General features: G+C 49.0%; 2 protein-coding genes across 9 annotated transcripts in view; one reads left to right on the top strand and one right to left on the bottom strand.

Moving 5' to 3' along the window:
* Positions 1-91: 91 nt before the first annotated feature.
* On the bottom strand, positions 92-23,594 carry ABCC10 (ATP binding cassette subfamily C member 10). Of its 4 annotated transcripts, none has more exons than XR_007903839.1 (22): positions 17,375-18,168; positions 15,094-16,462; positions 13,604-13,831; positions 13,237-13,393; positions 12,405-12,544; positions 11,859-11,938; positions 11,539-11,710; positions 10,458-10,556; positions 10,034-10,223; positions 9,600-9,677; positions 9,032-9,223; positions 8,466-8,601; positions 7,879-8,074; positions 6,806-7,149; positions 6,477-6,646; positions 6,021-6,181; positions 5,355-5,608; positions 4,891-5,036; positions 4,322-4,410; positions 4,012-4,124; positions 1,763-2,001; positions 92-1,454 (listed from the first exon to the last, which is right to left on the bottom strand). XR_007903839.1 is itself a non-coding variant. In XM_051783035.1 (22 exons), the coding sequence occupies exons 2-22, from the start codon at positions 17,533-17,535 to the stop codon at positions 1,866-1,868; spliced, it is 4,611 nt and encodes a 1,536-aa protein (XP_051638995.1). In that variant the 5' UTR covers positions 17,536-17,571; positions 23,528-23,594; the 3' UTR covers positions 1,461-1,865. The 4 variants fall into 4 exon arrangements, 3 of the variants coding, with proteins under 3 accessions (XP_051638995.1, XP_051638998.1, XP_051638996.1); XM_051783035.1 differs by lacking the exon at positions 92-1,454 and adding an exon at positions 23,528-23,594 and having other exon boundaries at positions 1,461-2,001; positions 17,375-17,571; XM_051783038.1 differs by lacking the exon at positions 92-1,454 and adding an exon at positions 18,179-18,363 and having other exon boundaries at positions 1,461-2,001; positions 17,375-17,571.
* Positions 23,361-24,695, top strand: part of ZNF318 (zinc finger protein 318) — a 32,193-nt gene continuing 30,858 nt past the window's right edge. For all 5 annotated transcript variants that reach the window (XR_007903837.1, XR_007903836.1, XR_007903835.1 and 2 more), the window contains exon 1: positions 23,361-23,881. Coding sequence is in view for 1 of the 5 variants with exons in the window: in XM_051783020.1 (XP_051638980.1) it covers positions 23,522-23,881 (360 nt within the window). In the remaining 4 variants the exon portion in view is untranslated. The remainder of the gene's footprint in view (positions 23,882-24,695) is intronic.

Raw genomic sequence — 24,695 nt, 5'->3', positions numbered from 1 at the left:
CTCCTCATGCCCTTCTTCTGCCCTGGGTGATGCCCCCTCCTCTTGCTGTCAGACTTGGGGTTACAAACATGTTTTGTACTTTCCTCCTGACGATCCAGGGGTCTTTTTGACTGACTTACCAAGCCGTCCTTTCTGGTCTGGCCACAGACGACCAAGCTCCTTCACCTCTGTAGTGTGCACTTCTGCCTCACTATTTGTTCCCCTTTGGGGTCCTCTGGGCCTGAGCTGGTCCTTCTCATATGTCCTCATAGGTGAAACTGGAGATGGACAAGGCTGGAGCTGTGCTGTAGCTGGTTCAGGAGCAATACAAGATCCAGGTCCTCCTTTCTTCTCCCATTCACTCTGAGGCAGGCAGCTGGCACCAACCTTAAATCAGCCATTGTAGCGTTTCTTGATACAATAAAGGCTAAGCTCCTCACAGTGGATGTGAGGACAGGCTACCAAGCCTGGGGTGACCATAGGAAGCAGCCACGATACTGCCTTCTCTACCATTGCTAAAGCACGGCTAAGAGGCAGTAGATTGGTCATGTCACTTAGCCTTTGTACTAGGTCTGTTCCTGCCTGTGCTGATCTGGTGTTCAGCAATCAGTGTCTCTGCCAGGGCCAGGGGCTTCTGTGTCACCTCATGGGCACAGAGGGCTAAGCAGTGGGGTAAAAACCCCCACAACCCAAACCCTACTACTGGCTTGTAGGGTTGCAGAGCTGGGTTCAACATGGTGTAAAGAGAGCTGAGAAGTGAGCACTCAGGCAGGAGGGAGACTTGGGAGAGGGGACTGGAGCTTCAGCAGAAAGATTATTTTTTTAATACATGGATGGATGATGTACCTTTATCAAATAAAACAAGCCCAGAAACAGTGTATCAGAGAATCATAAAATAATTTCAGTTGCAAAAGGCCTCTGGACACCAACCTCCTGCTCTCAGAGATCCAAGTGGATCAGGTTGTTGAGCTACTTGTTCTTGATGAGTATCTCCATCACTTCCCTCAAGAATGCAAACCCAGATTGTGGCTGCAGGGGTGGAGATGGCTCCTGCAGCCTCAGGGAAAGGAATGGCACCTAACTCAGGACAGCATAGCAAAGGTGTGTACAGCCTAGACATTGCCATGAGAGTGTTGGGAAGAAGGGGAAAACCTAAGACTGAGTCCAAGGGTGCTAATGGAAAGAGCAAGATCCTAAAACTGAAAACAGCTGTGGGTTTGTGCAGCTGAGAGCAGGGCAGGAAGGACAGAGAGTTTCCCTGAAAGAAGTGGTCTTGAAATAAACTAGCCTTAAAGGCCTTTAATGTAATTGCATTCTGGCCTTCTCCACTGTAAACTGGACGAAAACAGCAAGGTCTCTGGGTGCAACCTTCTGGGCTTGGAAAGGTCAGTGCCTTCAGAAAGTAGAAGGGAGCAGGTAGGGTTGTCTTCGTGCAGAGTGGGCACCACTCCTGTATCTCATGAGGAGGTATGTGTCTGGGGAGGAAAAGGGACAAGGACCTGAATAACTGAACTTCACAAGGAGGTTTCCACTTTATTTTACATTGCATATGTGAGACTAAGTCTCAAACTAGGAGTTAGTTACTGATTCTTCAATCAGTAGAAAATCCCTCTGTAATCTCAAAGGGGAGCCTTAGAGGGGAGCGGTATCCCACCATCCAGGCTTGCATGACTCTAAACACTAGGTCGCATGTTCCCTATTAAAAGAAAGGCCACAGCGCCATGCTCCTGTCCCTGAGGATAAATAATCGCTATCTGCAGGCAGAAATAAGCCCTTCTCTCACCTCAGCAGCTCCTGTCCCTGCAGGGACAGGGCTGGTGGCTGAGCTGAAAGGAAAGCCAGGCACTGAGCTGGAAGGGCTGCCTGGGCGCAGCTCAGGAGGGAGGTCATTGCTGCCTGCTGTGCAGGAGGTGCTGGAACAAGGAGCCATCTTTCTGGCTTAAGCGGGTGGGTGAATCCAACTCTGCCACTCTCCCAGCTTGCATCACCAGCACACGGTCTGAGTCCAAGATGGTGTTCAGCCTGTGGACAACAAATGCCAGGACATATGTTGGTGGATCTGAGGAGAAACTCTGGATACTGCTTCCCCTGCTGTTAAGGGTGGCCCAAGTCATGCCCAACAGTAGGATCTGTGGAGGATCTCCCTCTGCACTCAAGGTCACAGTGCAGTTCAGCTCCCCAGAGAGCCCCTGCACACTGCTGAAATGCATTACCTCTCAGCAGACCATGGTGATACCTTCCAGCTGTTGGGCACGGCAGGGCACCAGGAATGCAGAGGGAAGTTCTGCATGCCTGATTCTGGGGTTGCACAAAATGTCTCCAGTCCCACAGGGGTTAGTGAGTTGCTTCCATTTGCCCCTACATTTCCTCACCTGCCACCTCCTGAGGGCAGTGGAAATGCACTTGTGCATCAGCTGTCATTCCCTAGCAGACTGGCATCTTTGCTTATGCCACCACCATCAGTGGATTGTGGTTGCCAGACTGCCAACCACAGGACCCACTGCACACATATGTGCCCAGTTCTGCCCAGACTGCTAGCAGGGCAGCAACCTCTGGCCCTGTGTGGGGAAGACAGGGCAGCAAGAATCCCTCTGCACAGTCGTGCCCTGTTCAGTGTGGAACTACAGCCCTATAAAGCTGCATGTCACAAGGAAGACACTACACAGGATTTGAGCAGGCAGAAAGCATTATGGAGTTCAGGACTCTGGTTACACATTCATCCCAAGAGAGTGCAGGCTGCAGCACTGGAAGTGACTTGGAGGGGCAAGTGACAAGTACAGAGTCATTTCCCATCCTGGATTTCCCCAATCCAATTAATGGTTCACCCAAAGCTGAATGGCAAGGAAGAACAATGGGTACAGAACAACCCCATCATCACCTCTCTCTCCTTACTGCTCTCCCCTATTGCTCTTCATCCAGTGGAAGAGGGGCTGGAGCTATCTTCAGCTCAGGTTTGCTGCCTTGCCTTCTGCCACTCCTTCCTCTGCTGGTTCTCCTCTCTAATTACTCCTCCATTAGAAGTGGCCTCCCCACACCCAACCCAAACACACACCTCAGCCCACAGTGCCCTTGTGTTTCTATTCTATTTATGTATAATATCCCTAGGGTAGGAACCACATTCCCTTCACACTCCTCCTGCCTCCCTCCTACATGATGTATTTAACAAGACCCACTCGATTCACTTGCCAGGCCCAGCCCACCCTGCCTGTCATCCATCACTCCCACTTCTGTGCAGCAGGACACCAGCCCCTGCCACCTGCTCATTTGATTTTTATTTTTGTGGTAACCTCTGTGCTTTGAAAATACCCTCCACACAATTTCATAATCCTCCTCCAAATTCTCCTCCACTTGGCAAGAGTAGGAGCAGAAAACACCGTCTAATGCTGATCCACCCCTTCTCTGCGGTATTCATGTTTTGCCCTCCTCCCTCCAGCTGCAACCATCCACTGACCACTCTTACACTAAATCTCTCAGATGTGGGGCAATCACTGTTGTCCTGTCCTGCCTGGGCAATGTCTGTTACTGGAATCGGGTGCAGGCTGGGACCAAAACTCAGGATTTTGGAAAACAGAACTACCCAGGAGCTGGCTGCAGCCCTTTGCCGCTGGCTGTCCTGTAGTGCCCTCTACTGAGCTGGAGTCACCAGCTTCCTGCTCCACCCCTGCCAGTCTCCACACTGCTCCTTTCTGTAAGATTACTTCTCCATTACTCTTCACCCTAATTTGGCAGAACCACAAGGCCTGATTCATCCACTCCACGGATCCCAGGAGGCAGTGCCCAGGAAGAGCAGTCTGTGATATGATGCAGCATTTTGCCCTTTGCTGACATCAATTTCTGGGTACAACATTTTCACGTCCAGTTATTCCCAGCATCCGGCAGAAAAGGCAACAGGCAAAGTCTAGCTTTTGCACTTGAAAAACCTTATCACAGAGACCTCTCTGCTCAGCTTGAGCCCCAGGCATGGCATGTGCAGCCACCTCTACCTGTGAGTGGCAGGACAAATTTAGGCGCAGAGTGCTGCTTCCTCCATACCTGTGAGCAATCGTCAAAACAGTTTTGTCAGCGAAGCGCTGGCGGATGGTCTGCTGCAGCAGCTGGTCTGTCCTCTGATCCACACTGGCTGTGGCCTCATCGATGCACAGCACCTGCCAGGGACAGAGAGTGAAGGGAAGTCCCAAGCACCACAGCAGAGAGCCCAATCCCTGCCTAGAGACAGCCTGCGAAGTTAGCACAGGATGTCTGTTCCCATCACACCTCCAACTCTGCAGTGCTCTCCTCTGCTGTCCCCAGACAGCCATCAGCAGCACCCTCCCCCTCACTCCAATGGAGGCAAGACACTCACCTTGGCCTGTGTCAGGAGGGCCCTTGCCAGACACACCAACTGCCTCTGTCCCACAGACAGACTCTTTCCCAGCTCGCTGTCCAGTCCACCTGCAGGGGTCAAGATCAGCAGTCACCCCACCTGCACAGGGTTCACAGGGTCCCAAATGGCACCCCCAGTCCAAGGTTTTCCTAGTAGCACAAAAAATCCCAATCCTGCTCAGGCCCAGGCCTTGGGAACAGTAGCCTTTACACCTAGACAAGCAACATCTGGCACAGAGATGCCATGCTCCCCTAGAACTAAGGCCTGGCTTACCTCTAAGGCACTGCTCTAACATCCACTGAGAACTGGTCTCATCACCAACATTCTGCCACCCAATCTATCACCTGCTAGTCCCTTGCCACTAAATCTCAGAGAATGCCACTGGGTCCTACCGACCTGTTCCCACGCTGGTTTCTAGCATGACCTCACCTAACTCACTCTCTACGGCATCCACCTGGCCCCCTTTTCCTCAGCTCCCTGAGCTGAGGCCTTCTCTCCTCTCCCAGCACCAGTGCTCACCAGCTGCTTCTCTCTGGGTTCCAACTCACCCATATGAGTAACAGCATCCTGCAGGTGGCACTGCTCCAGTACTTCATGGAGCTCAGCATCTGTCCATTTTCCCTGGGGGTCCAGGTTCTCTCGGATTGAGCCACTGAACAAAAATGGATCCTGGGGGATGATGGCCAGCCTAGATCTGCAAGTAAATGAGAGCTGAAGGCTCATAGGATAGGTTCTGCAGAAAAGCAAAGGCCTACTATTTTTTTCATGAGGTGTCTTAGCTTGCTACAAATCTTAGAGGCACAGAGACAAGGGTCATATATTCAGCCTGGTTTCCTTAGCACAGCTGTTCAGAAACAACAGAGAAACTCATAAGAAGCTGCCACAGTCAGACAAGAGGGTGCCTTGACAGTGAGTCCTTTACTCCTCACTCTTCACTTTGGCATCCAACCACTGACAGCTCTCAGCCTCCAGGCCCCGTCAGCTCCCCTTCACTCTGCTCAGCCCTCCATACCTCAGCTCCTCCAAGCCCACCAGCTGGCTGTCAACACCATCCAGGAGAATTCGGCCTGATTTCAGCTCCACCATACGGAAAAGGGCCAAGAAAAGGGTGGATTTTCCAGATCCTGTGCGACCCACAATCCCCAGCTTCTCTCCAGGATAAACAGTGAAGCTCACACCGTCAAGTGCATTAGGCAAGCCCGCTCTGTAGGCCAGGACCACTTCCTGGAACTCCAAAAGCCCCTGGCTTGGCCAGTCAGCAGCAACCTAAGAGGGATATCCAGGTGAGAAAGGGTATGATAGTGATTGTCATCTTCAGCCCCACCTCCCCACAGGCCAAGCCCCCTCCCTCCCTTCAGATGGCTGCTTGGCTTCTGAGCAGAACCAACATACAGCTCGGTTCCAACTCCAGCCCACTCCTGGGACTGTGTTTCTCTCACAGCTATCTAGCACCTGTTCTGCTCCCCTAGTCCTTCCCATCATTCCAGCCTTCACCAACTCCTGCCAGAGATTCATCCTTCCCAGGGGATGTACTGGTAAAAGATGCATGATCAAGGTGGTTTCTGTGGGTGAGGGCCCTCCACCCATTCACCAGAACCCTACAATCTTCCCAGGGGAAAAGTGCAGGGCACAGAGCCAGAAGATGGGCCAGTCCCTGAGAACACATTTGAGCTTTTACCTGGACCAATCTATCCTGGGGCTCCATGGGGATGTCTGTAGTGTATTCCTCTGTCCGCTCCACACTCACCATCATGATCTCTGTGTGAGTAAAGCTGGAAATGAGGCCTGAGAGCAGGCTTGTGACAGAAAGGGCATATGAGAGTGCCAGGCCCACAAGTCCTGTGAGGACAAAAGCATAAGCAAGAATGTTACCGGCAAGGAAGAAGCTGGGATCTTGGTGGCCAAACAAAAAACGCAAAGGAAAAGTCAGGACTCTGGAGTCTGGGATCCCACTTGAGGATGATGACAGAAGCAGGGACAGGAGCTGAAGCGCTACATTGTGGGTGACTTCCAGAGGGACAGGGAGCAGGAGCTCTTACCCCAGTGTAGGAAAATGTGCAGTTCTGGGCTAGGAGAGGTGGAACTCCTAAGCTGCAGCTTAGGAGTGGACACAGATCAATCCCTGGCAGTCTACCTGGATTTCCCAGTTGCTTCTGGTGCTCGATGATGGCAATTCCTGCAATAGCAGTAACCACAGCAACTCCAATCATCTGTAAGCGGATGTCCAGCCACTCCATTGCTGTGTTGCTGGCAAAGAGGCAGCGCTGGTTCTGCTCCAGGCGCAGCTGATTCTCCAACTCAAACCTGTCAGGCACAAAACAGAGGTTTGCATCACTCAACCTCCATTTCTGTTGCCCCAGACCAAGGGTGTTCCAGCCACCCTATAACCAGCTCCACATCAGGAAGGCCCTGGCCTATAAAGCCAAAGCTCTGTCTCTTTGGGCACTTGCACCTTCCACTCACCTCTGTGTTGCCCGCATGGCTCTGATGCTGTTCAGTCCCGAGAGGGTCTCTGAGAAGTGAGTGTAGATGGGAGACAGGGTGACACTGTAAAGGCGCTTGAGCTCCCGGGATGTGTGTCGGTAATAGCGCTGAATGGAGAAGTAGAGTACAGCCAGAGGGAGTAAGACCAGACCAATCCAAGGGAGGCCATAGGTTATTATCACTAGTATGCCCAAGAACCCGTACATGTTGGCCAGGAAGATGTTGAGGACAAATGGCAGGCTCTCATCCACACAGTTCAGGTCTGAGGAGAAGCGGTTCAGGATCCGGCCTGTTGGTGTGGTGTCAAAGAAGGTGACTGTGGCCTGGCAACAAGGGAACCAGAAAGTAAGAGCTGCAGTGAGATCCAGCCACAGAACAGTGTGCAGGAGAGCAGCACCAAGGGGAGCACATAAGGCCACAAATGGATGGCCACCACAGCCCACTTCCTTTCCTCAGCTGGAGCAGAAATCTCAGCTTCCAAAGCCCACATCCACTAGCAGTCAAACAACTCACGCTGTTCACACGGTAAAAGGAAGCAGCCCTTCTGTAGCAAATGTCAGATAGCTACCCAGACAGCAGTCACTCAGATGCCATACTTGCCCACCAGCAGCAAGTGAGGCAATTCTTGCCTCTAATTCTAACCCTACCCTGAGGACCCAAGAAAAACCAAAACATAAAGTTAACTCGCACATGCAGCATCAGCCCTAAATCTTGCTTAATGGCTCCTTCAAATCTCATCTGAACCTGAGCTTACAATCCTGCAAAAACTACTTTGACTCAACTGGTCCTTATCTTGGCTATATATCTACACTATTGAGTGAACAAATGCAGGTGGCAGCCATAAAACACCCCTCCATGTAATGAACAGGGCACACTTTTAACTCCAGCTCATTGACCCCTTGTGCCGGCTGTGGTACAGCTCTTTTTGGATATAGGCCTACCAGACAATACCAGAAGAAATTCTAATCTACCTCCCACATCCTTACTCCCAGATATGAGAAGAATGTCAGCTTGCAGGAGCCTCAGCCTGCCCTGGACTTTCTGCCCATTACCTTTAGAGCCCTCTGGAGCAGTCGGTTGTGAATGACAGTGGCAGCACGGAGAGTTCCATAAGCAAAGAGGAACGCCCGAAGAATGGTGAAGAGGGAGTTGGCCCCTGCAATGCTCCCATAAACTATCAGGTAGAAATTCACATCCACTGAGCCATTGGAAGGGACCGGGGTAGTGTCCAGAGCTTGAATGGGGAAGCTAGAACAAAGGAGGAGGAAGATTATGAATCTGCCAAGGTCCCCCTTGAAAGTAAACTCACAGACAGGGCATGAGAACCCAGGAGCATACTCAAAGGGAAATCGGGATACTTCAATACTCCTGTGATATCCCTTTGGAATGTTGGGACAAACACTCTGATTACTGTGCAGCTAGGTGTCTTCCATCAGCCCCAGGCAGAAGCCCCTTGGGCACCTCATCACGTCAGAGATTTTGATTCCCTTTGTCAAAGCAGCCACACACATCCCCTGCAGCGAGGTGCTCAGCTTATCTATCCCTGCTCTTAATAAGGATCTTCCACAGGAAATGCACTTAAGGACAAAATGGATGTGTTTCCAGCTTCCTTTGGCACCTCCAGACTAGATTCACTTACACAAGCCCAGCAACGGAGAAGAGAAGCAGCTCTGGGGAAGGCAGGGGAGCTGAACAGATCATCACAGAGGTATTTGCTGTCTGGGATATGCTGGAGATCCAGTATGACAGCCACCAATCTGAGATATTTCTGGATGCTACAGAGAAAGACAGACTACATAAAAAGGAATTCAACTTTTAAATCAGCAAATATGAAGCAGAAAAGCTGGAGGAGAAGCTGCTGGACAATTTTTGGATTGCCCAGTCTAGTCTGTCTAGTCTACTACCCTGTTAGTAGTAGAGCAGGAGCAAGGGAACAGCCTTGAGCTGCAGCAGCAACAGAGCACTGCTAAAGGTGTGGTAATGCAACTGCAGCAGACACCAGATTCTCTTCCCACATGTGCCCTCTCCTTACTAAAGTAGCTCCTTGAACTACTTTAATTTAGAGAAGAGAAAAAGAGTCTTCCTGCTCCAGGGAGAATGATTAAACCCCCAGCCTCTTTCCTTCCCTTGGACTCCATGGAACCAGGGAATGAGATGAGAGGACAGGAATGTCAAAACGAATGTGCTGCTGGGCCACTGCCTCACCTTGCATCAGGAGCAGTGAGAAGAGGATCGATAACGCCAACCAGGTGCCCACTGCCAGCCAATATGCCTTGTACACCTGAAAAGCCACTGCCCCTTCTTTCTTCTCTTCCTCCTTATGAATGAGATTATTGTTTTGGGTTGATTCTTCTTTCTCTGTCTCTATGGCCTCTTCTTGTCCCTGTTCATTGGGGGCTGTGGGAATGGAGGCAAAAGCAAAGGTCAGTGTGATGTTAAGTTCTTCCTGTAGCTGCTCCTTGCTGTGAAGAGAGCAAGTCTAGGCTATAAGGGAGACTTCTCTCTCTCTTTCAAGACAGGTGCACTAATGCTGGCAGTTCTTCATCCAAAGCTGGACTACAAGTGGAACAACAGGTTCAAATACTGCTCCAGACCAATATATGTGGGCCTCCTGTCCCTCTGTATACACACTACCCAGAGATCAGCATTGCCACAGCAGAGCAAGGTGGTGGGAGCTCTGCTCTAGGGCCAGCAGTCATCAGGTACAGGTTCTGTCTGGGGGGTCAGCTGAGCTGTGCTGCCCCAGCTACGCTCAAGCTTGCCAGGAACAGACCTTTATCCTTCTGCTTCTTGTCCATATCCTTGCACTTGGGGAAGGCTTCAACAAGTGGCAGGATATCAGCTGGTGTGCCTGCAAAGACAGACATGCAAATGCTTCAGCATCTGTGAGGAACAGATGCCAGCTACCCACTGCTGACCCAGTTTTGTTCTCTCATAACATTCCTTCCATTATGCAGCAACTGCATCCTTGCTCCATTCAACCTGCTATGGCCTCCTGCCTTATCAGCTCCGCACACCTAGGGTTGTCCTGTTTTATCTGTGCATCTGCACATTCTCTTCCACTCCGTCTCTGCCCACATGCAGTGTCCTCAAGTTCTTTTATCATTGGGTTCCCCACTAGTTAATCCTAATCCCTTGTGTCCACCTTTGCTCCAGCCATTCCTAGATACCAGCACAAATGAATGCCTGAGAAGACAGACAGTGTACCTGTCTTAACTATCCTGCCATTGTCTATCAACAACAAGGCATCGGCCTTCTCCAAAAACTCCGTCCTGTGGGTACAAAGGATCCTGGTCTTGTGTTTGAGAACTCCAAGAATGCATTTCTGCATAATATGGTTGGCTACATCTGCATCAACAGCAGCTAGGGGATCATCAAGGAGGTAAAGCTCTTTCTCCTGAGAGGGAGACAAAAAAACAAGGATACAGCTCCTGGCCCTGCTGGAGCAGGCAGCGCTGTAAAGAAAAGTGCAAGTGCCTCCGTGTGGCACCCTGCCAGCGTCTTTAGGCTAGCACGATGTGCTTTAAGACATGCTGCCAGAGCTCCCTGTACAGCTGGGTGCTTCCAGACTCTTCACATCTGACTTGGCATTGGGCATGATCTGCCACACAATAACTCCTTTGTTATTTACCTGATAAACAGCTCTGGCAAGGGCTACTCGAGCCTTCTGTCCCCCACTGAGCGTCACACCATGTTCACCCACCTCTGTCTGATCACCTGCTGGTAAAATCTGAAACATTCAAGAAAACCCATTTAGAAAGGACAGGAAACTGCTGGGGACCCAAAACCAGGACACAGGGGTCCCTCTCCAGTCTCTGGCAGTAATTCCTAAGGGTGACACCTTACCAACAATTAAACAACGGAACAGTCTATACACTGATTCTACAGACAACTGGCAAGCTTAGCATTTATGCAACCAAAATCTCTTCTGCTCCAGAATAGAGTGGTCACATCTGAACTACCCACTGAGAGCAACTTCTGGTCTGAGACAATTACATGTGGTAATTTTATAGGACAGCAAGAGCTATGCCTGCATCAAAATCGTGCCAGGGTCCTTCCAAACAGTTTAGCAGTAAAAACTACAGCATTTCAGTGGCTATAAACAGTTTCCTCTTGATTTGGTAGCATAGGCATATTCTACTACATCTCAAAAATCTTGCCTTTACTGAGTATTCATAGCTCTTGCCAAAGCAAACAGGAGCTGCCAGTGCTTGGCACTTGAGAAAATCAGTCATTGGCTCATAAACTGGGAGCAGAAGGCTAGTCAGGTTTATATATATATATATATATATAATCCTGTATTACTGACAGGAGTACCACAGACTTAGCCCTTTCCAGATCCCAAAGAAGCTTCTGATCCAAAAAAAAAATTAAGCCGCTGATAGGTTATGCCTGAAAAACACAATCTTCAGCTCTGCAAGAACAACTCCTGTCCTCAGGCAGCTTTTGGATCAAGAGCTTTCAAGGATCTAGAACTTTTGGCTCAGCAGCAAAAGAAATCATCCAAATTGCTACCAGAGTGACTTCACACCTTAAAGAATTATGGGGACACCAGGAATGGTCTGGGATTGGTAATCAGAGTAACACTGTGTGATTGGGACATTGGAAAAACAGTCTATAATCTGAAAGAATGAGAACCGCTCCCATTGAAGCTCAGGCTGGAGGGAAAAGCTGCAAGAAGGCCCAGACAGGTTTACAGTTTAGGCACTCACATTCAAGTCCTCGGAGAGGGCACAGGCCTCCACCACCTCCTCATACAGCCTGGCATCATATTCCCGCCCAAAAAGGATATTCTCACGGATAGTGGTAAACTGTATCCAAGGCTCCTGTGTGGCCAGACCAAATCCTTGTTCCAGGTCACAAATATACACTCGTCCACCTTGTCTGAAAGCACACCAGAAATGGGTGGAAAGGGCAACAAAGGAAAACTGTTGGCTGATCAATATGGCCTACAAACAGGGATAGCACCGGACAGTCCCCACCTGCCGTGGCATGGAAGGACCAGGCAGGGAGAAGTCTTTAGGCTACTTACTTTGTGAGCTCTCCAGTGATGGCTGCAAGCAGAGAGCTTTTGCCAGAGCCGACCTTCCCAACAACCCCTAGGAGCATCCCCTGCAAAGGGAAATGAAAAGAAGCAACCTGATGTGCTAATACAAGGTAGCTTGTCCAGATTTCCTGAGCCACACATAGCTTGTAAGGAAGCTGACTGCTAGGACTGTCTCACAGGTTCAGCAGTGAAGTTGGGTACAGCTGTTGAGTAAATCAGATTCCTGATATGACAGGACACAAATTTGCAAAAAGTGTTAACTCTAGAGCCCTGCTCTGTTCCCTCTCCAATCCTCCTCTGCAGTGATAGTAGAAAGCAAAGGGAACTGGTTCATCTTGTCTGTAAGCCATGCCTGGATGTCCTCTAGCACCCTTCAGCTCTGAGATGTGATATGTGTCCTGTGCCTCTTGACTAAGAGATTTTGATGCACGGCTCCTAAGATGAGGAAAACATGCAAATATGTCACCTCTGCTCCATTATTTGGCTTCTTTACTGTCATTCTTCTGTGTTATCTCCTGTGTCCTTGCTCACCTTTCTCACTGACAAGTCCTCAATGTGCAGTTGTAGAGTGCCTGTGGATAAGGGCTGCCTGGTGCTTTCCTCCTCAACCGGCACCCATGAGAAGGCCGCACATCGCATCTCCATGGCAGTAGCAGTATCTGAAGGGCCATCTGCAAGTGAAAAGCAGCACAGCATTGCACAGCTATGAAAAGGCGAGAAAATTAAAGGCATCTGGCATCACAAATACTATCAGCTTTGTTCCCAAATGCATGAGACCACAGACATGGCACTGCTATGATGCACCTGACCCAACCTCAGAATGAGACTCTTGCCTGTTGACTTGCCCTTAAACTTACATCTCCCTTCCTCCAACCCTCCTGTCTCCAGCTCCCACCAGACACACATAGCTGTCAAGGAGACACTGTAAGGATATAAACCTGGTTTTATTATTGTTGAACAATGGCAGGGAGCTGGCAAAAGGCAATGAAGGAAGGAAAGGAAGCTGAGATGGCTGAGGAGAGGGGCAGCCACTCAAGCCTTTCTGCCCAGCTAAGCCGAGTTCGTTGATGGCTTCAGTGCAGAAGAGCTTTGGTCAGATAACAGAGCAGCTTCTCCTGGGACACTAATGGCAGGGCTCTGTGGGGACAAGCAGTGGCTTATGCTTGGTAAAGTGGAATGTTACAGCCTTGTCTCCTGTTTTACACAGAAATGAAGTGTATTCACTCCGCCTCTGACAACATCTTGAATCACAGAGTGGCAGTCAGCTGGCCTCTAGTACTGTCCCTGGGCCTCACACCTCAGCTCCCTGCTCTGAATGTCCACTGTCTAGGGTCCCAAGCCTGGCAGCTTCCTTCACCATTACCTAGGGCATAATAAGCTTCCAGGTCCTGGTCCATGAGTTCAAGGAAACGTTGGATTCGATCCAGGGAAACTTTGGCTTCCAAGGTCCCATACAACACCCATGGGAAGCTGTTGAGGGGTAGAATGAGCATCCCAACAAGGGCCAATGCTGTGAACACCTGCATGGGTAAGCAAACAGCCATGAGCTGGAACCAGTACCACCCTTGCATCTTGCATCCTCCCTACAGCTTCACCAGGGAGAGCCTGCCGAGCTGTGGGGAGTCACAGGTTGGGTTTATTTCCCAGAGAAGATGCCTCAGGACTGCAGCCCCACTGTAGACTGTGCTCTGCACAAGACAAGTTTAGACCTCTCCCTACCAATTACGCACCTTTGTGGCAGTGAGCTGGTGACCCAAAAGAGCATAGGTGACGAAGATGGCAATGGAGATAACAACAGGCAGTGCTGCCCACAGGTACACGCACACTGCATCCAGGTAACTCATGGCCCGTAACTTCTGCAGCTCTTTAGCCCGGCAGGCATTTATCCTCGTGCCAAAATGCTTCTCCCAGGCATAATACTTGATGACACGAATGCCAGATAGGAACTCTGTCATTAGCTGCAGGCAGTGAGGAAAAACACATCAAGCAAACAGTGCCTGCCTATGCACCAAATACCAGGTACCTGGACTGTGGCCAGGTGTGCAATTATCTCCTGCTAAGGGTCAGTCTAGAGATACCAGGAACCATTTATTGCTAACAAAGACTTAAACTCAAGTGGCAGCTACTGGGAGCTTCGTGCTCCCTCATTCCACCAGCTTCTTCAGCCACCCGTGCTGTGTACGACTCAGGAAAAGGCAAAATATTACACCACTTTCCAACTGAAAGATGTGCAACACAGGTGAAGGGATATGTGGAATTAATGGCTCCGATTGGGATGCCATTTACCTGTATAGGCCTGACAGTATCTTGAGATAACAACACCTGACTCTCAGGCCTGGTGCTGCCCTGACAGCTAGTCTGTATCCAGAGCCTGGCTGGCTCACTTCTAGCAACTCTGGTGTCCCTGGAGGATGCAGTCCTCTCATTTCTGCTCTCAGGTCAACATGTTCAGAGTAATGTGACGTATTGGTGCCCAACATGAAAGAAAACTAACGAGAGAGTTGACTCAGAAAACCAGTCTTATAATATTTGGAGAAAGTCCAGCATAATCACATACAACTAGATCACCTTCTGTTGGGAAAATGAATATTTCCCAACTCTGACATCGAGTTGACTTAATGTTTAATGCTTCCAAAGCGTGATAGAAATTGTGAGTGAAACCAGTGTCCCCTCAGAGATACAATGCTAAAAAGTGGTAATCAAATGCTTGACAAGTTAGGTGGCACTGCAAATATGCAAAAAACAGTGGAAAAGATGACTTAAGAGTGCCAAGCTTGGAGCGATATAAAATTACATCTGTGATCATTGCCTTTGTCCAGACTGCAAGCCACTTAACCATTCATGGTGTTACTGGATCAATAGTATGGAAGCATCTCTAGAGGAAGCAATTGGGAGTCCTACCTTAACTACTACACACAGAAAAGAAACTTGCAAGGGAACCTGAATTAGCCCAGGGGGCAAGACAAGCATTAGAGGTTCACTATCTTATGGGTAGTGAAACTGTGTCACCCTGGAACACTTTTGCACTAAGTGTCTGTGTATGTGTGTGTGCGTTTGTGTGTGTGTGTGTGTGTGTGTGTGCCCCCTCTGGCATTTCCCCCAACAGCTGTGATTCAATTAATTTGCCTTGGATCATGACAAGTGGCCAAAAAGCCAACATTGTGAGATAAACAGGGAAAAATACAGCAATAAAATCAGAGAGCCAGTAACTGCCCCTCACCTTGACCCGTGTGTCCTTGTGTTTCAGCATCTCCTTGCTGTTCATCATGATGTAGTTAGCTAAGATCTTGTTGATGGGCACAAGCAGCAGTGACAGGGTCAAGCCTCCCAGAAAGGCTACCCCCACCTGCTGGTAGAGGAGGTAGAGGGTAATGGCAAACTGGAAAGGCAGGCTCCACACCTCATGAAAACTGAGGCAGAAGTTGACCAATCGATCGGTGTCCGTGCTCATGAAGTTGACAATTTCCCCCACAGTGAAGCGGCTGAGGCTGGTGCTGCTGACACGCAGAGCCTTGCGGTAGATGGCAGAGATGAGGGCAGCCCGTACCATCAGTGTCACCTTGTTCATCTCATAGCTGAACTGGTTCCGCAAGAGAGCGCTCAGGAAGGAGCCAGCAAAGAGCCCAAGGGCATAGAGCACCCCATGGCTCAGGGGCTCCTGCCGTGACTCCATGAAGTTCACCAGCAAGTTCAGAAGCAGAGGACCTGAAAAACCCAGCAGGTTGCCAGCCAGCTTGAGAAGCCCAAGGGAGTAGAAACGAAGCCCAAAGGCCGCATGAAGGACTGAGAAGAGTCGCACGGCCTTCTGGGCACAGCGCGAGCTGTCCGGAGCATTGCTACTCCCATCACTTCCAGCAAGGACTGGGCTGGTAAGAGACACTGTCTCCTCCTCTACGTGATGCAGAGCTGCCTTCTTCTGCCAGCAGAAGTAAAACCGATCACAGACCGTGGCAGCCTGGAGCTGGCAAGGAAGCACATAGACATCCTGTGGCTGGTTCAGCTTCCCCTGATAACCACGCTTCATAAGAGGGTTCATCCAAAAGTAAAAGAAGCGCGAGAGCCAGCTCTCACCATCTTCTGCCACTGTCTGCTCATCAAGCAGTGGGATTCCTGGCTCTGAGGTGAGCTGGTCTTGTTGCCAGGAGCTATTGATGGAGAGGAAGTCTTGCCTGCCAGCGGTGGGAAAGAGGCAGCTGACCACATAGGCAAGCAGAGACGCCAGCTGCAGACAGAGAATGGCGAACCTGGAGGAGGCAGCAGGATGGGAAGGGGACCAAGCTGTCCCACTTTGGCAGTACCACACCAGTGTGATGATGAAAGAAGGTAGGGGTAAGAGAGTGAGGAGAGCCAGGGCCAGAGGGCCCCTGGTAAGGCCGTGAGTGGACCTGCAGAGCATGAGAAGAGCGAGACCGTGCACAAGCCATGTCAGGGCAGCAGTGCCATTGGCCAGCACTTCCAGGTACACAGGGCCCAGCTCCTGCTGGGAAATGGTGGCTGGGATGGTATCAGCAAGGAACAGGCCAGCAAGTACGAAAGACGTGGCGATTCTGCATCCCCAGCCTGACCTGCAAGGCACACCAGAGCCAGACCTGGAGGAAGAAAGAGCAGTGAAAAAAATTACAGTTGAAACTCCACCACCTCTCAGTCAGTACTATCTTTTCTTCCTTTCCTCTTTCCCTTGTTTATGTATTCACTCTTACTTAACCTCCTGGATTTGTAACTTTTTCTGACTGTAAGCATTGCTAAACTGCATTAGGTCAATATAGCCCAGACTCTGATCAATACCAGAGATTCAGATACTATCAAAGAATAGCCTTTCTCTAGAGAAATTTCTTTGCAAACTGATATTTTGTGGTCAAATCAGGCTCCAATCCTTAACAATTAACACCAAAAAAGAAGCATATTAAACCTCTTCAATACAAATTCTGGATGATCAAATTCTCTGTGTCGCATTTTTGATTTTTGATTTCCTTTCCTGTGTGATATTTTGTCTAAAAACATTATTTTTATCACTGTTGGTTTCAGTGGTGCTGTGTACGTAAAGTCTATAACCTGCTGCCCAACACAACATTTCATTATCACTTGGTTCATTATCATTTGTGGCCTTTCAATATCACTGAACACTACCATGTTCAAAAATTTCAGAAGAGGATAAACAGCAAAGCAATTTTTGGTTTCTCGGAACCCCTTATTACCTTATATACATCTTCTATGCCACATTGCATTTATATCCTCTCCTGGAATACTCCTGGTTTTCCCAATCCTCATTCACTGCAATTATTTTTAATTACTTTCTATGATTTTATGCTTACTATTCCCTCTGTTCTTTCTGGATTCCTTTCTGTACACCATATTCTGAATTAGGACAGATGCTGACAAATATATTTTGCCCTTCCCTAGATACATATTCAGTACATTACAGGGAAGAATAATTTTCATCCTTTCCACCCCATCTCCAGTCCCACATAATAATCAAGAGCTAGACAAGTCAGTTGTCATACCTTGGAGTGCCGAGGAAGCAGGCACTGACCACTGCAAGGATCACATGAGGGATCACATTTAATGTCAGCTGGTTAAAGCAATGGCCAACGCTGCCATGAACCCACACGGGGAGTGGATCTTCTGGACTGGTCCCACACAAACCAGCCAGGATGCTCTCCATCCTTTGCTGGTAATTCAGCGTGAGAGACAGGAGGTCCTAGGGTAAAGAGAAAAACAGCACGAGGTACAGGAAGAGAACTACAGCCCCAGCCCAAGTAGGACCGTGCTAAGAAATTAACAAAGAGCTAGAAGCAATTTCCTGGGTCATAGTCCACACCCTGCCATTCTGCACTTGCTATCATATAATCTACTTCACAAAACAATCAAGCTTCAGTTTAAAATAAATTACATTAATCATTCCCCTAAGTCACCCTGGGACCTCAATGCTCTGTGAATTGGAAGCTTTCTGCTTATTTTCAGGCTGATTTTTTCCCCGTGGTAGATTTATCCTCTGAAACTAGTATAAGGAAGTATTTGCCGTTCTATTGATCAGTCCCAAAAATACTCTGAGCTGCTTAAACAATAACCCATCCAGTATATCTCCACGTTCTCAACACTTCCCACACCGGTACTCCTTAAGACAGCGTGTAACATTAAACACCCTCCGCATGGCAGGAGAGGCTGCAGATTCTGAAAAGCAGGCGGTACCTCCAAGCTACACCGGACTAGGTAACCAGCCCTCTTTGAGTGCCGCCCCGCGGACCGAGGCACACCTGGGCAGGCTCGGCTTTACAATGATTTCTGCTCGCCCCAGCCCGTCTCACCTCCAGCCCGAGCCCGGCTGACCGCCCCGGGCTGGGCACGGGGGATACTGCCGCACCAGGGCCGGGGAACGCGGCCCCGCCCCGCCGGCCCCCCGGCACAGCCCTGGGCCAGAGCCAGCCCGGGAACCGGCTCGCCGGGCCAGGGGGCAGGCGGAGTGGCCGCCACGTGGCCGGGGCGGGCGGGACCCCCGGCTCCTCCCGCACCCCCCGCAGCCCGGCCCGGCCCCGCCGTACCTCGGCCCGGCGCCGCGCCCGCCCCGCGCGCCCCCTGCGGGCCCGGAGGACGCGCCACAGCCGGGGCGGGCGCCGGGCAGGGATTCGGTCAGGAGCGGGAGGCCGAGATAAGGAGGAGAAGCAAACGAATTCAGCCTCGTTCTTCTGGTTAAAAAACCGCCAAACCTCAAACTAAAAGTCAGTCCCCAGTCATAAAAAAAAAAGTGATTTCTCACAAAATTCCTCTAGTTCCCTCCTGGTGATCTTATCCCTCCCCTCCTTTTCCTATCATATTTAGTTTTTACACCAACAGACACCAGAGGCACATTTCAGAGTTGCAGAGTCACTGTGTCGACCAGCACAGGAATATTTATGGACCACTTTAGTGTCCAAATGTCACCACCGGCAGGTATAGCCCAGGCAGTACTTCTGCAGGTATAAATGTGCTTTCAAAGGTACAGCGTTCTCTCCTCGTGGCAGATGACATTACTTACTACAAGAGCACTTTGCCAACAACAGGCCTCGTGCAGTAACAGCTGTGCACAGCAAGACCATGATGTTAACCTGACACAACCATTTGGATACTACAAGCTAAAAATTCCATTCCATCGCACCTCTATTTTGTGTTCAGTGGCTATGCCTGTCTGGAGCATAAACGCACCCACGCAAGCAGCAACCCCAGAAGATGCTCAAATCTTTACTATAAGAGTATGTTGCATTGAGGGGGTGAGTGGATGCTCAACCTTCCACTGAGAGAAAACAAAATGGAGAAGACCTCCAGCCTCATCCCCTCTGGACTATTATTCAGTAACAGAAGTGTGCTGTAAACATCATCACACCACCAGGCAATTTCAGCTGCTACTGGTGAGTTTTATAGCAGTTCTTAATGCTTCCCTGTCCCAAACCTTCCCTCAGTACTCTCTTGCTAGGGAAAACAAGCATATCCCTGTAAATAACTCATCACTGGTAGAAAAGTTTACTTTCAACATGCAGCTCATCAGAGATATAATAAAGCATACTCTGAGCTTAGAAGTGTTATCAGTGGGGTGCTGAGGAAGGAAAATATCAGCAGCATTCAGGTCTGAGACAACAGAACAATCTGGCTGAGGGAGTGTGGAACAGCAGAGAAGAGCTTAGAGGCCACAGTACCCTCTAAACATAGTTACAATTGAAAGGAGCAGAAGATTGCATTTTTTGTCTCTCTCTCTCTCTCTCTCTCTCTATATATATATATATTTGTTTAATTGTTGTCTTTTCTCACATCCCTGAAAACAATCTTTGCCTGTGTGTCCAAGTTGCAAGGCTGCCTTTCTGTGACCAAGTTGGATGCTGATACTGTACACTGAGCGTATTTGGCCAGTCTGCTCTTCTTCCCCACAGGTCATCCAAAGGTTTCTAGACTTAACTTTCTTGAAGAGGCTGTGAAGGCAGCAAACTCTCAAAACAGCAAATAGTGGCTGTGTGAGGCTGGAGCACTGAGCTGCACACAAGCAAATCTGATTTCATATTTCATGGTTCTGATGTCTTACATATTTCCAAAGGAAAACAATGTACCTTGCATGCTATAAATAATCACACACCTGACATTTATTAAAAAATCAGAGCCTTCAAAATGGAAAAAAACCCCCATCAACATCAGGTTTAATTTAATCCACCTCCATAGGCCACGCAGGCCAGATTTTGTTAATTGTCTATTATCCAGAGTTTAATGCCGTAGATTGATATAGCCACAGTGAGGAAGTGCTATCTGCCAAAGGGAGACTGCCTCCCCCCCTTCTCTTACAAGTTCGTTTTGTAACAGATTACTTACTACCCCTCCCAGACTCAGGGAATCAGTGTAGGTTGCATGCTCGTTCCACTTCCCAGCTAAAAGTAAATATTGAGCTGAAACAGAAGCCAGCCTAGACAAGCCTTAAATTCAGAAATATCAACCTTGTAATTACAGATGTAAAAATCTCTGAAAGCAACTGTCTGTTTAGATGCATTTTTTGTGCTCCCAGCCAGGGCTCTGGTATCAGCTGAACCATCCTCAAATTCCCCGATGTCATGACTAAGGAAGATTTGATTACTCGGCTCAGTCCAAAATTTTTCATGAGCAGGCTGGTTTGCCTGGACCTGAAGACACAAGATACATATTGTGCCCTGTTTTCCAGGTAAAAAGTAATGCCAAGTTCAGAAGACAGGAATATCTTCCACCACATCTTCTCATGAGAACACCAATTTTGTCATAAAACCACAGAAATTGTCTTTGTTCTTACTCACAGCCTGTCCATTTAACATTACAGGGAGTGCTGCATGGTTGTCTCATGCCCCTGAATCTAGTCTTGACTCAGACATAAGAAGGTAAGAAATTATAATTAAGGTTTTACATTTTTCTCTGTCACTGTTTTGCTTCTTAAACCCAATGGTCCAACCTGAATTAACTTAAATTCAGATTTCTGATTATTCATTCATAATGAGCTACTGCTAACTTTTCTCATTCTGTTCTTTTTCAATGCATTTGCCCCCTGACTTTCTCATTCGAGGCCTAATGAGAATTCAGAGACGCCTTATTACCCCAGCATTGCCCTAAGCATCCAACCAGCTAAAATCCCTTCCCTCCAAGCAGCAGCTAATTGCAAGTTCAACTATGAACTTTGGAATTCCGAAGAGGAGTTTAGGAGCTGTACTTAGAGCAGACTGACTGCAACATCTTTTGCCCAATGAGAGTCTGGAGCACCAATCACAGGAGTGTTAGAAAAACCTCTGCAAAGCAGGTAAGGACCTTGCCTGACTTTTTCAGTCCCTGAGACAAACTGCACTGCTTCCTCTTCCAAAGGTGTGAAGACTCAATTTGCTCTGCACCATCAAGCCCAGATTTCAGTACTGATTTTAGGAATAATTTAACTGAATACCACTGTAGATGCTCAGTCCCTTTAAAAACTTAGCTCAGTAAGGCACGTGATTGAAAGATGACACTGCAGCTAGTTCAAAACGTGCTTATAAATTGCAATTATAAACTGTAATTTTAAAGTGATATTCAGTAAGATGACAGGGTGCCACAAAATGTTAATGAGCACTAGTCAGTCTCCAACAACTGGCATTTTTCTCTTCTGAACTCTTTTAACACCACAATATATAGGGTGTTTGCTTTCTTTTTACCATTTCTGCCTTGAGCAGTTTACTTACTGGTGCACAAATAAGATGTTTTAATGAACATCCAGATTCGTTTTCAGTATCTGGATTCCTTCATCTTCCAATTGCCTCTTAAACCTATGACCACCACAATACCTCCTGTAGATCTCCTTTAGATATAAGGCAAAAGGAAGCTAGAAAAAAAATTCAAGTTCTGGGGGTTTTGCAAAATTTTTAGATATTAGACGCATAACTGTTATGTAAAACTGATTAAAAAAAGAGAATTTGCTTGGTTTCTCGGGTTTGTGGCTTTTTACTCTTGACTGCTTTGAAACCAAACTGTGGTTTAAAACTGACATAAAGAAAGCAACAGCATGGAAGAGATGTCCAAACCCAAACAACTCCATTTTTACTTACTTCAGTTGGTGAAACTGAACGTTGATGCAGACACCTGACTCTAATGCACAAAAACATGGGTTTCCTTTTAATGAAGACACAGAACACATTTGGGATAACAGTATATTCCTTATAGCAATAAACTACTTGGATGCAATCTACATAAAAAAAAAATAGAGGAGAAATTGCTACATACACATCAGTTTTGTAGCTATATTAACGCACAGCTCTGTGCCCCTCCAATTGTCACTGAGGCTGTTGCTTAGGGTCGTGAATTGGAACAGGTTGAGCATGCATTGCCTCCACCTCCATTGTGGTTTGCTCCCAGCAGACTGCTTCTGCGAGGCATCCTCAAAGATGAAATTCTTATCCCAGGATACTTGTAATTGAATAAAGGTCACCGATAAACATTGTCAGCCTTTGGACAGAGAGGGAAGGAGTGGACAGTGGTAACAAAAAATAAGAGTCTTTATATAGCTTGTGCTTATTTTGGCAATTGGTGCAACTGAGCGCATTTCCTGAGCCTGTGCAGTGATGCACTCAGGAAATGTCAAAGTGGGTCAGTTAAGTTTTAATACAATTGTACTAAACCACTCCTAGCAGAAATACCTTATTATAGTATCAGACAGACCCCCATCCATCAGCCTACTACTCTTGGTTGCCACTACTTAAAAATAGTATGCTTCAAATGGTGTGTTGTGTTCTAGCAAACACATTCCCAAACACACAGGCAAACTTTCATCCAAGCCTGCAAAAATTGACTGGGTCTTCAAATACAAGCCCCACATGTCGTTTAGCTAAAAACAAATTACAAACTTAAAGCTGGAAACTTCTCCCCATCCGTAAACAAGATATTAAAACTCGGAAATTTTGGAAATGAACAGCTTTATGAGAACCTTCGTTCCTCTGCTTTCCCTTCTTTCCACTGCTATCCCGTCTCAGTTACTTGAAAAACTGCTCCTCGCCTGAGACAGCCCAGAGCATCAAGTAGGATAATGTGTCAGCCTTCACAGGAGAATCGAAGCTTCGCAGTCCCGCACCAAACACGGTCGGTAGCAGGTGGTCAGGTGAGGCGAGGGAGGAGGCGGGAAGCCATTTCCTATCGTGTCATCCCTGTTCCTGGCAGACGGAGCTTGGAAATTAGTTCAGGATTTTTCTGAGCCGGAGCCTCAGCCTCAGCACTGCCGCATCGAGCAACTAAGGACTGCTCTTAAACACACTTCTCCTGGACGACAACAGGACAACACCCGTCCCGACCAGCTTCACACCACAGTGCGCGGAAAAAAAACCCCCTAACAACATAACCCAAAACAACAAAAAAAACAACCAAAGTGCCCCAGTCACTGCCGACGGGGATATAAGCGTAGAGAGAGGGACAGAAGGAGGGATGGCCGAGCGCGGTGCCAGCAGCCCCCGCCTCCCGCCCCCCCACGCCACACGTGACGGGGGCCCGGCGGCCGCCATTTTGTGCGGGCGTCCACAGGTACCGCCCCCGCCCGGCCCGGGCTCCCCCCGCCCCCCCGCCCGGCTCGGGAGCGCGCAGGGCGGCCGCCGGCGGCGCGCACGCCCGGGGGGGCGGGTTGGAGGAGCCGTCGGGACCCCCGGGCCGCCGGCGCCATCATGTACCGCTCCAGCAGCGGCCGCTCTGGCCCCTCGTCCTCGTCCTCCTCCCACCGCCTGAAGGAGGGCGGCTCGTCGGCATCCCGCGTCTCCCGCTTCAGCACATCGGGGCCGGGGCCGGGCCACGGGCGGCCTCCCCCGCCGCTGCCCGCCGCCGCCGCCGCCTCGCCGCCGCGCTCCGCTTCGCCCCGTCCGCCGTCGCTTCGCCGCCACCGCTCCCCGTCGGGACACCGCGGGCCCTGCCGCCGGTCCCCGTCGCCGCACCGCAGCAGGAGGTTGCCATCGCCGCCGGGAGGAGCGGGGCTTGGCGGGCCCCGGGGCCGCCGGGGCAGCGAACACGGAGACAGCGGCAGCAGCCGGGTAAATAGTGCTGGGGGGTCGCGGTGCGGGTCCTGCCCCCTCTCCCAGGGGGCTGTCAGAGCCCCAGACTTAGCCCGGCGGGATCCTTGCAAAACTGAACCGGCCCTGGGCTCTCCCCGTGTCGAGGGAGAAGGGCGATTTCATCCCTGCTCCTTAGAGAGCCAAATGGAAAATTAAAAAGATAAAAAAATTTCTTTCCATTTTAAGCAGTGTTAATGCTCTGATTTCCATTGCATTTTTATTTCTGTCTTATCGGCTAGAGCCGTTTTAGATAAAGCTCAGAGATGATGCTGTCTTTTGCTAAGGCAGAGATTGTAACTAGTTACTTACCTCCATTTAACACTTTGGTTTGTGTTAGTGCATAAATATCCTTTAAGTGATGGGAATATAACTTTTCTAATAGGATGTTGAATGAGTACTTTGTGTGAATTCTTCCTGCTGTCACGAATGTACAAAGAGAACCGTTCCTGATTTATATCTTTGAGAGGTATTCTTTGATAGGCACTGCTTTGTAGTTGGGGCTGTGCACAGGGTGTTTCAGTTTTCTCCCTCATTCTTGGCAAAGTCTGATTTGGGCATGTGAAACTGTTTTGGCATCTGAAGTGATGCCATCTTGGATGCAGACACTTTCGTACTAAACCAAAGTGTCAAGCCAGATTTTACTTTTGAGTGACATTCACTCACTTAGCTTTTCTCTTGTTGCTCCTTGGTTCAATGATTGTTTTGTCTGAAAACTGTGAGCTGTGGTGTGTAATAGGTTAATTATGCTTTTGTATTGTGCTGAAAGAAGAGATTTTCATAGTGGGGTATTTTA

This window comes from Manacus candei, unplaced genomic scaffold, assembly GCF_025592945.1.
Source record: "Manacus candei isolate 608988 ecotype Guabito, Panama unplaced genomic scaffold, ASM2559294v1 h1tg000017l, whole genome shotgun sequence".
Taxonomy (NCBI): domain Eukaryota; kingdom Metazoa; phylum Chordata; class Aves; order Passeriformes; family Pipridae; genus Manacus; species Manacus candei.
Note: the sequence above shows the minus strand (reverse complement) of the source record. Positions and strands in the feature narration are given on the sequence as shown.